The sequence below is a fragment of the Anopheles funestus genome, chromosome 2RL (genome assembly GCF_943734845.2).
Source record: "Anopheles funestus chromosome 2RL, idAnoFuneDA-416_04, whole genome shotgun sequence".
Lineage (NCBI taxonomy): Eukaryota > Metazoa > Arthropoda > Insecta > Diptera > Culicidae > Anopheles > Anopheles funestus.
In genome coordinates, this window is record NC_064598.1 from 75,629,718 (window position 1) to 75,646,401 (window position 16,684).

The 16,684-nt window shown below is 43.8% G+C and overlaps 3 protein-coding genes across 8 annotated transcripts in view; all 3 read right to left on the minus strand.

The window, feature by feature from the left end:
• Positions 1 to 20: 20 nt before the first annotated feature.
• Positions 21 to 5,941, minus strand: LOC125762927 (multidrug resistance-associated protein 1-like). Its single transcript, XM_049425558.1, has 6 exons — positions 5,679 to 5,941; positions 4,801 to 5,100; positions 2,576 to 4,719; positions 1,041 to 2,498; positions 573 to 954; positions 21 to 504 (listed from the first exon to the last, which is right to left on the minus strand). Exons 1-6 carry the CDS (start codon positions 5,712 to 5,714, stop codon positions 310 to 312), a joined length of 4,515 nt encoding a protein of 1,504 aa, XP_049281515.1. The 5' UTR covers positions 5,715 to 5,941; the 3' UTR covers positions 21 to 309.
• Positions 5,942 to 8,185: 2,244 nt separating this feature from the next.
• On the minus strand, positions 8,186 to 13,448 carry LOC125762928 (ATP-binding cassette sub-family C member 2-like). Its single transcript, XM_049425559.1, has 4 exons — positions 13,165 to 13,448; positions 12,859 to 13,092; positions 12,073 to 12,635; positions 8,186 to 11,828 (listed from the first exon to the last, which is right to left on the minus strand). The coding sequence occupies exons 1-4, from the start codon at positions 13,189 to 13,191 to the stop codon at positions 8,402 to 8,404; spliced, it is 4,251 nt and encodes a 1,416-aa protein (XP_049281516.1). The 5' UTR covers positions 13,192 to 13,448; the 3' UTR covers positions 8,186 to 8,401.
• A 213-nt stretch (positions 13,449 to 13,661) lies between these two features.
• LOC125762929 (transient receptor potential-gamma protein) overlaps positions 13,662 to 16,684 on the minus strand; it is a 79,975-nt gene continuing 76,952 nt past the window's right edge. For all 6 annotated transcript variants that reach the window (XM_049425566.1, XM_049425563.1, XM_049425561.1 and 3 more), the window contains one exon: positions 13,662 to 15,928. In XM_049425566.1, coding sequence (XP_049281523.1) covers positions 15,476 to 15,928 — 453 coding nt within the window. In that variant the 3' untranslated portion in view covers positions 13,662 to 15,475. The remainder of the gene's footprint in view (positions 15,929 to 16,684) is intronic.

Consider the following 16,684-nt stretch of genomic DNA (forward strand, 5'->3'; position numbering starts at 1 on the left):
AATGGTATTTTACCTCTATGTATTGTAATATATCATTTTTATTTAATCAATATCATTATAAATTTGTGTGAAATAAATATTGCCATCTCCATATACCGGTAGTGGCCATTGGCAATTGCTTCAATTGCCTTTCTTTTATCAGTTGTCAAACAAATTTGCTTGTATTGAACTGATCGCTTCCCGATTCTGACTCACGACAAAACTGTGCTAGCATTCGACCTTTTCTGACCTGATTTATACAAGCTCTTTTTGAGGCAAGTCGATATCGATTCGAGATTCACCAGGCATCAATGCAGTGTGGCAGTGATCCTAGCTTACAATTCCGGCATTCTTCGCCATGCCAAAGAATATGGATTCTCTGTTCGCTAGCAGACTTTGGGGTGAGTCACACTCGGCTACCAAACCCTTGTCGAGTACCAGAACACGATCCGAGTCGAGAATTGTGTTCAATCGATGAGCGATGGTGAGAATTGTACAGTCGGCGAACTCCGTACGGATTGTTTTCTGTAAGAACAAGGCAAACAAAGTTCTGTCAGTATTTGTGTGATGATTGTGTATATACTACTCCTTACCTGAATCAAATCATCCGTCTCGAGATCTACTGCCGCCGTCGCTTCATCCAAAATCAACACCTTCGTCTTTCGCAGTACAGCACGTGCCAAACAGATCAGCTGTCGTTGTCCTACCGAAAGGTTCTCTCCGTTCTCGGCGATCTCATGATCCAGTCCCGCGCCTAATCCCTTCACAAACGCCTTCAGATGGGACAACTCGAGAGCCTTCCATACTTGATCATCGCTGTAACTCTTGAAGGGATCCACGTTGGCTCTCAGAGTACCAGAGAACAGAACCGGATCTTGTGGAATGATGGTCAACCGTCCACGCAACTGGTGAAGTCCCATTTGGGAGATGTCAAGTCCGTCGATGACGATTTGTCCTCCGGCCGCTTCGACAATTCTGGAAGAATGATAAATGAATATCTTGTTAACATCCATTCTGTGAGATAAGTTCTTACTCTTGGAAGATGGGAATCTTCCACGTACCTGAAGAGGCCAAGTGTCAAACTGGACTTTCCGGCTCCGGTACGACCAACAATACCGATCTTTTCTCCTCCACGAACGTTGAGCGAGATACCACGAATGACCAGATCAAGACCCTCGCGGTATCGGATCTGATAGTCCTTGAATTCGACCTTTCCTTCTGCAGGCCATGCTTTGTCCACAGTTCCCTTCTGCCATTCGGCTTCTCGCGGAAGTACGGTATACTCCTCCAACCGTTCAATAGCGACAATGTTCGTCTCGACTTCAGCCGTCATACGTACGAGGAAACTAAGTGTTGCCGATATTTGCAGAGCATAGCTGATGGAGAGTCCAACTGTTGCCTGTCCGATGCTGTCTCGGGCGACCATGGCGAACAGTGCGGCAAAGAAAACGACCAATGCACCGACCAATTCAAGTCGTACTGCGAGCCATCGATTGGCGATGATACTAGGGTAAGAGGTAAGCTGGTTGTAATCCACACGCTGTTCAGACTCGTTCATGAAACGATCCTGCTGTCCATAAGCACGGATTGTGCTCTGGCCTGTAATACTTTCTCCGAAGTGGGAATAGATCGGACTACGTGTGACCGACTCGAGACGCTTCAGCTGCCGGGAGGTGGCAATGTAGAACTTCTGAATCAAGTAGTACACCACGAGGAACGCGGGCACGACGGCCAAGAAAACGGGTGTGGAGATACCGATCACCACGAACACACCGACCACGTTGAAGAACATGAGCAGCCAAGCACGAATGGATTGCGGCAGTATGTTGTCCACCACGTCCACATCCTTCGAGAAACGGTTCATGATACGCCCCAACGGTGTCGTATCGAAGAAAGACATAGGCATTCGCATGGAGCTTTCGAGCAGATTGTGGTGAAGTTCGCGGGCCGCACGTACACACCCCAAGGCGAGCGTAACGGAGGCAATTAGAAGAGCAATCGACTGTGCACCACCAAGTCCACCGTACACACCAAGGTACATGTCTCGTACTGAGTTATCCGTTGCGGCCTCCGGATCCTCAGACCAGTCAGTAAGCCAAATGTTAGCGTAAATAGATGCGCCCTGATTGATCACGCTGAAGAAGATCGACCAAAATCCAAGCCACAGACCGATGCCTTTAAAGTATTTCACGTACACCATATAGCCGACGGCTCCCGTTGCCGATTCCTCCTTCTCGATTAAGGTAGCAGCGGAAAATTGCTGAGTGGGTTGCTCTACTGCACGCGGTTTGTTGCTATTACGTGATTCTGCTCGACTGATACGCTTCTTGCGTACACTTCCATTGCTGCTACCCGATCGTTGGGACCGTGTGGACATTGCACGTTGTACGATTTTCTTAGCCTCACCATCTTTAAGAGCTTCCTGGATCAATTTCAGTTCATCCTCATCCTCGTCGTCCATTTCTTGAATGTGTTGCGTAAGGAACTCGGCAAATGCACCCTTTTGGTCGAGCAGTTCTCTGTAGAAAAAAAAAAAAAATATTGCAATAAATAAACTTGTTATATTGCACAACTTCACGACATGTTTCACACTTACTGATATGATCCGCTTTCCGATATCTCTCCCTCCTTCATGACGAATATTTCTTCCACGAACGGAAGGAACGAAATACCGTGTGTAACTAGTAGACGTGACTTGCCCACCAGCATTCCCGATGGTCCAACCACCTTCTCGAAGATGTGCTTTCCTACATGAGCGTCCACAGCACTTAACGGATCGTCAAACAGATAAATCTCAGAGTCGGCGTACACAGCACGAGCCAGAGCAACACGTTGCTTTTGTCCTCCCGAAAGATTGATTCCCTTCTCACCGATTTCCGTCGTATCTCCACCGGGAAGCATATCCAGATCGGGCCGCAGGGCACAACAGTCGATCACTTTATCGTACTTTGCCTGGTCGAAAGGTAATCCGAAGAGGATGTTGTCACGCAGAGTGGCATTCTGGATCCAGGCTTGTTGTGGAACGTACGCTATAGAGCCATCCGTATTGACCGATCCCTTCATCTTTTCCATCTCGCCAAGTAGTGCCGATATCAGCGAGCTCTTACCAGTACCTACACCTCCAACGACAGCTGACAGTTTACCTCTACGAAGTGCCAGATTGATGTTCTTCAGCGTCGGCGCATCATCTCCCCACGAGAACGTGCCATCTTTCAACTCTAGCGCATTTTCACTCTTGTTGTGCGTAACGTTGTTCGGATCGAGTTCTTCGCTGTTCATGAACTTATCGATACGCTTGATAGATACCCAGGCCTGCATCGCGAACGTTATCATCATCGGGAACATGGCCAGCGGGAAGCGTAGAATATTAAACAGTGCCAATGCCACAAATGCCGTCTGAGGATCGAGAACGTTTTCCTCGTCGACCATCACGAACACTGCAAAGGAAGCGAGTGTCACCAGGAATGGTGCCATCGTCCAAACGAAGTACGTTCCTGCTCCGTAGTATGCGGCATGTTTTAACACATCTAACTCCTGGTTACGTACAGTCACAACCGTATCCTGGAAGCTTGGTTCCCATGCGTACAGCTTCAGCACTTTAATACCGCCGAGAATTTCGTTCATCTTCTTCACTCGTTCGTCCTTGATTTCCATTTGCTCCACTTGCAGATCACGCATACGCGTCGCAATGAAGCCAGTGATCGGGATCATAATTACCATCACGCCCAAACCAGCAAACACAGCCGGTCCCAGCAGCTCGTACAGCAGATAAATACAAAGTGCAATAATTAATGGAGCTGACCACAGGACATGCAGATAGGACGTTAATTCAAAGAAACGTTGCGCATCCACGGCCATTAGGTTTACAATTTCACCCACGGTGGTGTCCTTCTTTGCGAAGCTAGAAATTCGAAGCGCCTTCCGGTAGATGGCACTAACCAAACCCGTGCGAATACGGAATCCAACGAGGAACGTCCGGTGGAAGTACTGGCCGTTGAATAGCGCAACCAGCAACGACGTCAGGAACAATCCCAGAGTAATAATCATACCTTTCCAAAATGGACCATCCAATGCAATAACAGCCATCATCTCCTGCATGAGGTATGGTGATGCAAACTGCAGTCCCGAGATGGCAAACTGTAACATTCCAGCGAACCAGAACGGTCCGCCGTAAGCTTTCACCATCGCTGGAAGCACTGATCCATTCGTTGCTGCGTTCGGTTTGTACACAAGCCCCGTTTTGCCAGCCTTCTTATCAGCTGCGATCTGCTTGCGACGGCCTTTCTCTACACTCTCAAACCAGTATTTATCGAACGGAGGTACCAACGCCCTGGATGTATCCTCCGGATTTAGATCGTACATGTCGTCGTCGGTGAGTGGTTTGCGGAATCCTCGCCACGCGTAAGAATCGAAGTACAGATAGAACAGCCTCGAGAAAAAGCTCGTACTCAGCTCAGGGTTGGGATTTTTGAGCTTTGCCCACTCACTGTACCTTGGTTCCTTGTCGGGTATAAGTTCCAGCAATAACACACAGCAGACAAACGTGTACTGAATGGTGTAACTGACAAACTGGAACTCGGCAAAATCTCCTGTGCCGGAGCCACGCACATCGTGCAACATTGCTTCAGTGCGCATTTGAATAATACCGAAGAAAGCCTTCAAGAACCAGAAGATAAACATCGTACCGGTACTACGGATGCCGTACTTGCGGTAGAAGAAGTACAATGCCATTACCATAATCTGCAAGAAACAGAAGAAACATGGTGATGTGATCGTCATTACGATATGTAGGCTATTAAGCACAATGGTTTGTTAACTTACGTAGGCGAGGGCATTGAAAATTGCCACCAGTATCTGTACATCAAACACTTCCGGCTCGTCCAGGTTCTGTACGACGACGCCAAGATCAACCCAAGACATCACCATCAGTGCGAAGGTGAAGATCATCTTCGTTATGTTGTACCAGTTCCATGGTATATCTCGATACCGACTGGTAACAATACGAAGCACCTCGTACAAGGAGAAGACAAACAGAAAAAAGCACGGTGTCCATTGTAGTATAATGCGCTGAAAGCAGAATGTCAGATCGGGATCGTCCTCACGCCAGGTAAGATCATCGTCCTGCAATGAATGAGAGATCATGATGTCAATTTTTCATTACACTTAGTATTACCTCATGCTCAAACTGTCCCCTCGGATAATCTTATCGTATCGTACATTGTTTATGGGCCGTGGGAAATATTGGAAAAAAAATTAAGCTTCTCGAAAGCAAAATAAACCCTTCATTGTCAGTTCGTGGACATGAAGTAAAAGAAAATATATCCAAAGGTATCTACGTCAGCTGAGCATGCGTTGATTTTTTGAACCTCATCATCCACTAATCCTGCTTGCTGTAGACACGAATTATCGATAAAGGCGTAAAACATGTGGCATGATTCACTGCGCGACTGGTGCGATATTGTGTGCTCCCCGTTTATGGTAAAGTCTTATCACTACCAAATTTCACATATCACAAGCATATGCGGTGCAGTGTCTGATCGGTTAAATGGATTAATGTCCATTCTAAGAATGTGTAGAAACTTTTCGAAATATCACGAAATCAATAAATAGCACTACTCACGATATCGCTGCTAACGTAACTACTTAATCCGTTAGTAGTTATGCTAGTCCGATATGATTACCAAGAAATCGGCACTTACCCAAAAGGGACCCCCACAAAACTCTTCGAATGTCATTGGACTGACACTGGGGCTATCTGTATTATCATTCACAACACTTTTCAATGCACTTGATACACTATTCACTAGCTTCAAGTGTCCACTTATAGTATTCAGATATCGGTTGCGCACAATACCTCACAATACTTCACTTTACTGACACTCACGAGCTTCTAGTTTAGTACCGAATTTAGTTCCTTACCGTTACAAGCTATCCAGCCAACTGATTCAACCCGATCACGGAACGGGGGTTAAAATATAATTGACACCGCCCGTGTATCGAGACGATAAGGTATCGACGACTAGTTGCGGGATCAATGTGTGCGGATTTGACGCTGTTGCATGTGTGTTGGGAATCTATGCCTTATAATTCTTAAAACTTTGCAGCTTGATTTACGACAGTAAAATATGAGCTGTAAAGTTAAGTCACTATATTCTATGTAAGTACAATATTATAGTTATTTTCTCACATTACTAATTTTTTTAACAAATACACACACACAAAAAAAACTCTTGCTGTATCAAATACACCAACACGGTGAAAGACGCAAAAATGCTTAGCATTGGATGAGTTGATCCATCTGATAAGCAGGTATGCGATTTACGACAAACGCTTCCGATAAGATCTTTTATGTGCGGGACCCTATAATCACTATTTTTTCGGGAAATAGGGTGCAAGTCATGCACCAATCATCCCCTTGCTCGGGTCTCGGCCAGCGTTTGTACGATAACACCAAACGGCAACGCATCGAAAAGCATGACCAAATACAGCGCATTGCTTTGTGTACAAGCGTACAGACCTCATTCGCTGGTTAAATTCTTGCTAGGCCCTCGAAACGGCATCTGTTCTATTTGTGCATAGTTCAATTAACCGGCAGGGTCATTGCTAGGTGATGATTGAGAATCTCAATTGAGACACCGGACAGTACCGAATCGCTGTTCGTGATTTTTACATTGATGGAGATGTGTTGGGCATTATTTGTGTGATATCCAGTAGCTTATGATAAAAATGGTACATATAAAGTTATAATTTTTGTGTGAAGTTTTTATTAGCTTTGTATGTACATTGAATTCTCAAGGTGTTGTCTAAACACCTCTAAAGAGGCCAAGAGATGCGCAAAATCTTTGTAAAGCGAGAAAATTCTTATTGAGACTCAGGTGCTTTTTAATAGAAAGCGCTTATGTTACGAAAGTAATACTAGATTCATATTCTAAATTGTTGAAAGAATGTCAATCCAATGTCAATTTATAAAATATGTTGAATATCTTTTTTTTTGTCGTATGATAACACGGAATGCGGCGCTTGGTAAGACAGGTCGGTAAGCTCTCGGTTTAACACACCACAGGTGGTGGATCCGATTCTTATCTGAAGCAACACCCTCCTGTCATGGAATGGCTAAAAGGGCATACAAAAAATACAGCAAGCCTAGTAATTCCAAATAAGGTGCTTATGACCAAACATGCAAGAATTTTCGAATTTCCCATACATCACGGAAGGTCCCGCCTCATACATACACCACTGTAGATCGCCCCATGCTAATCGGAAGTTATGATTTTTCCATTCATCACCAATACCTAGCAAAACATCCCGTAGCATATGACGAAACATCCCGAATATTTCATCGCATTCGGCAATCGTTCCGGACGATCGATAACACCAGATCATAATGCACTACAAACATCCCATTAACAATGACTTGTGGAAAGAACTTCGGCTGACTTGCAAAATTTTGTGCAATTCCATTAAAGCGACACATGCCGACACCCGTTTCCTTTATAAAATCATCACAATATTGAAGGGATGGCTTCAAACCACGGTCACGGGCGAGATAAGATAAGATGGGCACGGTTTCGCGCTTGCGCATTTATTGATCGACGTGAGAAGCAACTTTTGCGCCCACACCGATTGCACTCCCACATGCACGGTGCGTGCGTAATGTTGGAATCTCCTACTTCAGTTACGTCACAGGTTGTTGAAATCGATGTGAAACAACAATTCAGCCTGAGAATAGCCACAAACAATCAAGCCAAACGGTAGACGAGCGTTTGCTACGAAACGCTTCAACGATCGTTAACACTAGAAATTTCCGGACCAATCATTTTGACTGTAACGCTTCATTTTTGAACGAAATTTACGATCGAACTCTTCGAAGTTGTTTTAAAAACCAACAAAAAGTCAGTAAAATACCCCTAAAACGCTTGGTAGTTCTAGTGTACATTCATATTTGAAACGCTTAAAACGAAACGGAATTTGTGCGTGATATGCACTGGTTGTATGTTTAGTAAAGTTTTGTAGAAAACCATACAGATGTACTAACGAATACGCATTTTAATTAAACATTCATTACAACGCTTTACAGCACTAATTGTTTCTTTCGGAATGATCTTTCGGATTGGAATTTTCCGTTGAAGAATGGAAGTAGAACGGAAGTAAGAAAAACGAATCTTTTGTTGCGATAATTCATTTCATTCTTTAGGAAGACACACACTTAAATGTATTCAGTTTCGTTTATTATATGAAAACATTTGTATACCTTGTTTATCTTATCGGCGCATTAAGTACATCGTTGCTTTGCATAAAACTCACTCATAAATAGTATATAAATATATATAGATGATAAAATTTTAGAGCTATGGAGGATAAATAATGAGTGCAGAAGGTACGCTGTAGGCACCCATTTATCACAAAGCGTTGGATCTAAGTACTAATCGCGGAACCCGAGCTCAATCCGCTCGTCCACCGTATAATCTTTCAACGGTGCAATTTTACGCACACGTCCATCCTGCAGCCACAATATACGATTACAGCTTCGCACTGTATTAAGATGATGGGCAATCATAAGAACGGTACGATCGTGAAACCGTTCTTGAAGTACCTTCAGTATGAGATCTTCCGTGTGTTCATCTAGCGCCGACGTAGCTTCGTCCAGTATAATGATCGGTTTCTTACGCAGCAAACCACGTACTAGGCACAAAAGTTGACGCTGACCCACGGATAGTTCTTGCAGTGTTGCACCTAGATTAACATTTCCTAGTTCACACTCACGCAAACTATTAATTAACTGTTCGGCCGTATGAGTCTTCCATGGATCGATGAAGTTCTGAACGAGCCCTGAAAACAAGTTTGTACTTTGGGGAACGAGTGTAAGTTCACCACGCAACTTCTTTAACGATATGCCCCTCAACTCTACGTCAGCAATAAGAATAGTGCCTGATGTATGATTGGGGTAAAATCGGAACAATGTCCCAATGAAGCTCGATTTGCCAGATCCAGTTCGACCTACGATACCTAACTTTTCGCCTGCAGGAATCGTAAGCGTTATGTTATGGAGGACCGTCGATCCATCGGAATGCGTTAGCGAAACATCACGATATTCAATTGGCCCTCGGACGGGTAATTTTTCCGGGTCTGTCGACATCGGATAATCAACTCCTGTCTCATCGTTCGTTTCGCGTGGAAGATCCAAATACTGTGCAACGCGTTCGAAAGATATTATGTTCTCCTCCAGTGCGCCCGCCGCCAACAAAAGGCTATTGAGGGAAGGAATCAAACGCAGCACATAGCTAACGATGATTCCTACAAAAGCCAACCCAACCATCGACTGATTGCTGACGGTGAGCAGTGCCACGAAGTAGATAACCATCGCACCGATGAACTCTAGTCGAATTCCTATCCAACGGCTGGCGGAATTGTTGTGGTAAATGTAGTTCTGATGGGTGTCGATCCTTTCCAAGAACTGTCGCAGAAATCGTTCTTCCGCATCGTACGCTTTGATTGTATCAATACCCTGCAACGTTTCGTTATACTGCAGTATGATGGGAGATCTTGAGCTTGCTTCAAAACGCTTCAAAGTTCGTGCTACTTGTAAATGATAGCTCAGCAAACGCCTCAGGCCGAAAACTAACATGACTGCTGCTACAAGTGCTAGAACAAACAATAGAACCTTATTGTACAACTTGCATACAAAAAGTACTAACGTTCCAAGCACACTAAACGAGGCGCTCAGCACTGCACGAAGATTCATGATGATCTTGGCATCTACTATGTTTAGATCGTTTGAAAATCGGTTCACAATTACACCAGAATCGTTACGATCGAAAAACTCCATTGGTTGACGCAGAATCGTAGCAAGCATACGGGAGTGGACGAACTTGGACAGCTGTAAACCTCCCCACTGAAGTAGCACTGTCTTGAAGAACACGGAAATCGACCATATACACACCATCACAGAGCTACTGAACAGAGCATCATTCGTCCACTTGTCACTAGAAGCCCACTGTGCCAGCAGGGTAGTGATTACGATATCTAGCACAATAGTCACTCCTTCCAGCGACACTACACCGATACAGTATGGCAGTTTAAGTATGCGTAAAAAGTTAGCGTACAGTTCCAGTGATACATTTCCTCGGCTATTCTCGTTAGTATTTCCGTGAGCTTTCCTTGAGCGATTCGTATTCCGTTTGGGAGCTTGTTTTGCCATGTGTTCCTGAACGTATTCTTCCTGATCTTCTCCAATTATCTGATTAGCAATTTGCTCGTTCACTTCGGCAGGTGTGAGAACCTTATCGATGGTACCTTCGGACATTACTAGTACTGTATCTGCTATTGCAAGATGTTCGGGATCGTGAGATATAAACACACAGGAACATTCTGCAAGCAATCCGTTAGTACGATGAAACACATTTTCAAACACCTTACGGGACACGTTGGGATCCAACGAGCGGAGTGGATCATCGAACAGATATATGTCAGCACGTCGATAAACGGCACGTGCTAGGGAGACTCTCCGTGCTTGTCCACCTGACAGTGAGTGTCCACCTTCACTGACCACACGTTCGTCATAGTCAGGGAATGTCTTAAGGTCCTCTTCCAGACAGCAAGCACGTATCACCTCCTCATACCGAGACTGTTCGTACTCCTGTCCAAACAAGATGTTACTCCGGATGGTGCCACTATGGATCCATGGTGTTTGTGGGCAGTAAGAAACTTGATTCCACATGATGGTGCTTGTTCCCGCAGTTCTACGTACCATGCCGATCATTGCACGCAAGAGAGTCGTCTTGCCCGAACCATGAGTACCGCTTACACCGGTAAAACTACCCATCCGTATCTTCATGTTGATATTCCTTAAGATCACTTTGTTAGCAATTGAAAACTGTGCACGATCGAGTTTCAGTAGCTCTGTCTTTGGTGAGTCTTCCGTTATTGAGTCTTCTAGCTGATCAACGAACGCATGTACCACGTCCTGCATTTTCTCCAGACTTCCTCGGTAGGCTCCATTTTTTATTGTACTTTTTAAATGCATCCTTGCATTCGGTTCGTCCTTTCTACCACCGCACACTATCACGTTGATACCATCGAGCTTTTCATTAGCGATTCTCCAGTTCGTCATCAGATTCGGTATCACCGACATTGGATAGCGCGTAATGTTAAACAGTGCGATCGCTACAAACATCGATTGAACGGTCAGCAAAGAACCACTGCCCTCGAGATACATGAAAAGAAACGTTCCACAAGCTACGATCGTCGGTGTAACGATGCTGAGTACATGCTTAAGGGCATCGTACCATATGAAGGTTCGCATATGGCGCAACTCATCCGTCCGATGCTCTCCAATCTGCTGTTCGAAAAATTCTTCCAACAGATCCGACTTGATCTGTTGCATCTGCTCGATCGAGTTGGTAGTCAGACGTACACGGTTATCCTTGCAGCGTTTAATATGCTCCTCCTGGCGGGAAATCTTTTGCGCTAGCAGTCTTGTGATGAAGATCACGACCATCATGATTGTTAGGCCTACAATTCCACTCGGTCCTATAACCCACACCCAAAGCGCAACGAATGTAACGATGATGATCAGTGGACCGGACCACATCATGTGTATATCCTGCACGAAGGGAACAAACACAACCGTGTCGGTCGTTAACGTAGCGCTTGATGTGTTGGTGGTGGAAGCTTGCGCAAGAATGCTTCTGTAAATTGCACCCATCAGGATGGACTTGATGCGCAGCCCTATGTCTTGTGTTGCGTGCTGGTACTGCGTATTGAGCAGGGCAATCATAATCGATGCATTAAACAATGCCATCACAATCCACTTCTGGTACATTCGAGATTGATTTTCTTCAAGTAAAACTCTAAAAAGAGAAGGAAAAACAAAGAACATGTTATTCAACCACTCATAGACACAATGCACTCGACGGTGTAATAGCAGGCAACGATTGTTTACTTTAATGGCCGATGCAGTATTTGTTTGTGAAATGACAAATAATCCGCTCCCCATAGCTGGAGCATTGTGCATCATCTACAGCTTGATGATAAAAATAAACTCCTTCACAAGTGCCTTCATCCGAATATCGAGTACCGGAGAAAGGTACTTACCGTAGAAGATACGGGCAGAGAAAGTAAAACACGATCAGTGCAAACCGATTCAACCCGGTTAGTATGATGTCACGCCGGAACGGTGTAAGTAGCCGACCGATGGTAAACCGATGTTTTTCCTGTTCCGCCTGTCCACTACCATCATCCACCGCAGTGTAGCCACGCTTTACATTGGCTTTCTCGTACAACTCCAACAGTGTCTCACATCTACGATCTTCCTGCAGTCTATCGAACAGCTTGCCCTCGTAAAACGTTTCACTACCCCGATGAGCTTCCCGGTAAGTGGGATCCAACCAGGAAAAGAATAAGTTTCGAAGCAGATTCGGCTCACGTAATTTAGTCGAACTGGTACTGGAATGAAGAGTAGCGTTACGCAGTGATCTAATACCACATACGCACAGCCAGACAATGGCTAGCATGAGATGCACCAGATCATACGCATCTGTACGATCAAACGCAACGTCGATCGAGAGGGCAAGTAACCGAAGTGTCCAAAAGGTGAACAGGAAGACGTGATCCACATTGCGACGGGTTGAGTAAATCTGCAGAAAGAGGACGGCTACCTACAAGGTAGATAGGAAAGAGTGTGACGTTAGTGCGTTGCGATGGAAGCTGTTGATCGAGGCTCTTATCTTGCACGCTGTGTCGACTCGCTCAACGACCCAGACTGATAATAGCATCCGAATTTGATATCTGTATCCCGCAGCAGTCCACGCTGCTTCATATAGTACAATGTATTGCCGAAGGTCTTTTAGAAATCCAGCTCCGGCATATTAATCTACTTACCATAGTGCTAGCCTCCATTCCATCTCTCCACACCGCAACAGAGTCATCGACCAATCGGTAAGCCGCCAGAATGACAGCCACCAGTGTGTGGAGCACTAAGTACACCGATAGTACACTGTATGCAGATCGCCTTGAAGTGCCAGCAGATACATTCTGCTTCACGTACGCAACCTCAGAGCAGAAAAATAAACAAAGCAGAAGATACTGCAGTCCGTACACCACTAAATGGTCAACCTGTTGAAACACAAAAATCGATCCTGTTAAGTGATGAGCTCATGCTTGAACAGCATCCCGAAAAATGCTCACCAAATGTGACGTGACTAGTACTTCCATCGAGAAGACACTTTCTCTCACTTCGGTTGCGTTTCATTCAACAGCGACAAACAATCTCACTTATTCTATCGAACACAGAAATCTACCAACATCACTCGGTTGCTAGACTCAAACTACTCGGTGGGTGTGTTTTGTATTCGATGGCTGCGACTAGACTGAACTCTTCGAATGCATTACCTTTGTAAAAGATACGTGCACTGAGCGCAGAGTAATCTCCCTTACGCGGGGTAACGCGAGAGCGGAAGATAAAACAAAAACAAACCCCTCATTGAGAGTGACCGAGTGAATCAATGCAAAGGCACCTGACGCCGGGTTGGCGAAGGAGGACGAATACAAGAGTTATTTTCGTAATGAATTTTCCACCCTCGAACAACCGTGTGTGTGTCTGTGGTGAATGAACTACAGTGCACCACATGTTTGCGGTGCCATTAGAGGAAAGTTTTCAACACAAAGAAAAACGGCAAAGCATGTTCAAATAAATTAGATATTTATTACAATTCACTTTCACTGTCCCTGTTCACAAGAATGAAATTTGTGACAAGCGCCTTCCCTTTTGCCTATCTATTCGTACCTTCTTGCTAGTTTAACCAATTCCCTGCTCACTAAAATTCAACATCTGTTTTCGCCCTTCGTGTCGAAACAAACCAACAAACATTGCACATACTGTCAACAAATCCATCTACATCTGTCCAGTTAAATCTGCTAACGTCTTTCATATATCTACAGTTCGTTTCACAAATCCTTCTTTTAGGTTTACATGTTTAGTTGTTTGTTTTGATTAAACGAATCCCACTTTCGGTTTTCCTCACATTTCTTTTAATAGTTTATATTTTTTGTTTTCCTTTGTTTTCTACTATATTATTCGTGCTTATTTACTTGTTTTCTTCTACACTTAGACGATGGGTTGCATGTATTCAACAAACCATTCATCCACCTTTTAGTTTCCTGTTGTCTACGTATGTTTTTTTTTATACTTGCCTTAAGTTTATACCTACCGAACTTGTTACCTTTCTATTATAGCTATTAAATTGTTTACTGGGTGTTTTTTTTCTCATGTGTTTTGTTTCACTATCTCATACGGTTTTGATCGACATTTTCTTGCTTCTCTAATTTCGTTTTTCAATTCATTTTATATGTTTCGTTATGTCTAGTCGTCTTTGAAAGCGAGTTGACGCACGTTATCATTAGTTGTTCCATTTCTTTTCTGTTTTTGTTAAGTGATACATATATATATCGTGTTACATGTTATTATAAGGCCTCCTTTTTACTTCTTGTGTTAAGTTTTCTCTTTAATGAATGTTGTTATCGATTTTCTTTTACTATTTTCTGTTTGGTTTCTTTTGCAGAAACATTTCTACATGAACGATTTTTGCTCCATTTTTAAACCACTGTTGATTATTCTCTTCTGGTAATATTCTATCTGTTTAACTCACTGTACGGATAACCGGATTGTAGGTTTATGTCTTTCTTACCGTGCTAAAATGTATCGAGAAGTTTAAGGTGTACGGGTTTTTTTTTTTGACTTGCTTACCCGCTTGCGTACACCATATCTAGACGACTACCGGTTAAAAGAGAATGCATAAATGTGCATATGAGTCCAAGTGGTAGCACGTCCAGATGGTAAGACAACCAATGTATGCCTTGCCAACTGCTGTGTTCCTGTACGATTTCCAATAGCGAATAACAAATGATAGTTTAACAGCTACACTGACCGCCGCTTAGCACGCGCTAGCACTTCCCCAAGAGACCTGGTCCCTTATTGTATGTGATCGTTATAAACCTACATGCCTTAAAGCTACCACAGATCCGTCAGGTCGAACTGTTTCTCGTCCGATCGTGTCTGCGATCTCTGCTTCGTCGCCCAAAGGTTGTCCAGATTTGCTTAGATTTGCGAAACCTAACCTTCCGGAGCGGAGAACTTGACAGGATCGACACGAGTGTGGTTTATCTTTCTTTTGTTCGCACCCAATTTAGGCCCTACGAAGTATAATCCCTTTTGTGAGGAGTAACACTAACAGAAGGAATTACTGACAACCAATCGTCCAATGATCGTCAGCTGTGCGTCATCGGAATAGTGGAGAGATTTTAATTTCTCATTCAACTCAACCCTACCTCACATCACTTGTACACCTCGTTTAGAATTGATGCTTTTGACTAGTTTACACACTCTCGCCCATGAGTTGCGTTCAACCATTCCTGCTCGTACGCCGATTGAATGCAACTTGATGTTCAACTATATTTACATACAACTAGTGTAGCCAGCGTTTCGATGCATCGCCATCGCCTATAACCAACCCTGGGAGTGTAAATGGCCCCGTAACGGCGTCACACCCGGTATCTTCGGTACCGAGCGCAACGTGGACGAGGCTGACGATGGTCCACCACCCGTCCCAGTTCCACCACCAGTGGATGGTTCGCAGACACCTGCCGTGCCGCCATCACTACTATCACGATGCTCCTGCAGACGTAGCAATGGTTCGTTGGAGCTGTTTCTACCGCGTATGATCTTTTGGTGCTTGTGCACTGCCAGAGTGGTCTGCGGTTGGGCTGACGCCGGCTGCTGGTCAACACTTTCCTCCGTGGTGGAGGGTGTTAATGGTGCCGCACCTTCGAGCTGATGCTCGATCGAATGCTGTTGGCTTTGCGTTGCTTCGTGGCGGGCTGGTCGAACGCTAACGGTTGCTTCCGGTTCATCACTGGCACCACGCGTCGGTACACTGGAAGCACGTTTCAGTACCTAGTGAGAAAAGACGTGAATGAAATGCAAGCATTAGTAAGCTACTTGGAATGCGTAAAAGCTTGGGTGGCAAAAGTACGTGCCGCAACAAATGGAATGTAAAAGAAATGAAAAAAAAAAATAAAAATTAAGTCTTGAAACCAGTGGGCGGCAAAGATCGGTCAATGGACCGAATACAACAGACCAAATTGATTTTAACTAATAAGCTAAACATTGCTCATTCACCTCAGATTAGGATCCTTTTTCTATTAGTACTAAATTTTTTTATATATTTTATAATTTTTTTAAATGTTCTCAGATTTTGTTGTTTCAGTATTTAGTAAACGCTGGTATTGAAAACATAGCTTTCCATATTATCATTAATTCAAAAAATTTAAAGATTTCAACGAGAGGATTACCACATGACAATCGTTATGAGGGGCAATAATATTGTTAGATTATTTTATAATAAAAGTAAAAAGTTAACTAAACCTCTATATACTTGATTTAAGTTATTTATCCATAGCGCTTAAATTAAGTAACCTAAATTATCATTTGTGTATTTTTTAGCACGTTAGCTAACTGATTTGTGTTAAATTATTATTCGATCCACGCAATAGACATTATTTGAAACAGTTTAATGTTAGTAGAAAAAAATTTATATTAAAAATCATTATCATCTTAGTGATACACAATCTACACTGTTGTTTGATCAACGGGTATAAGCGTGCAACATGACTCGTTGATTTATTACACGATATTATTGAATAGTTGTCA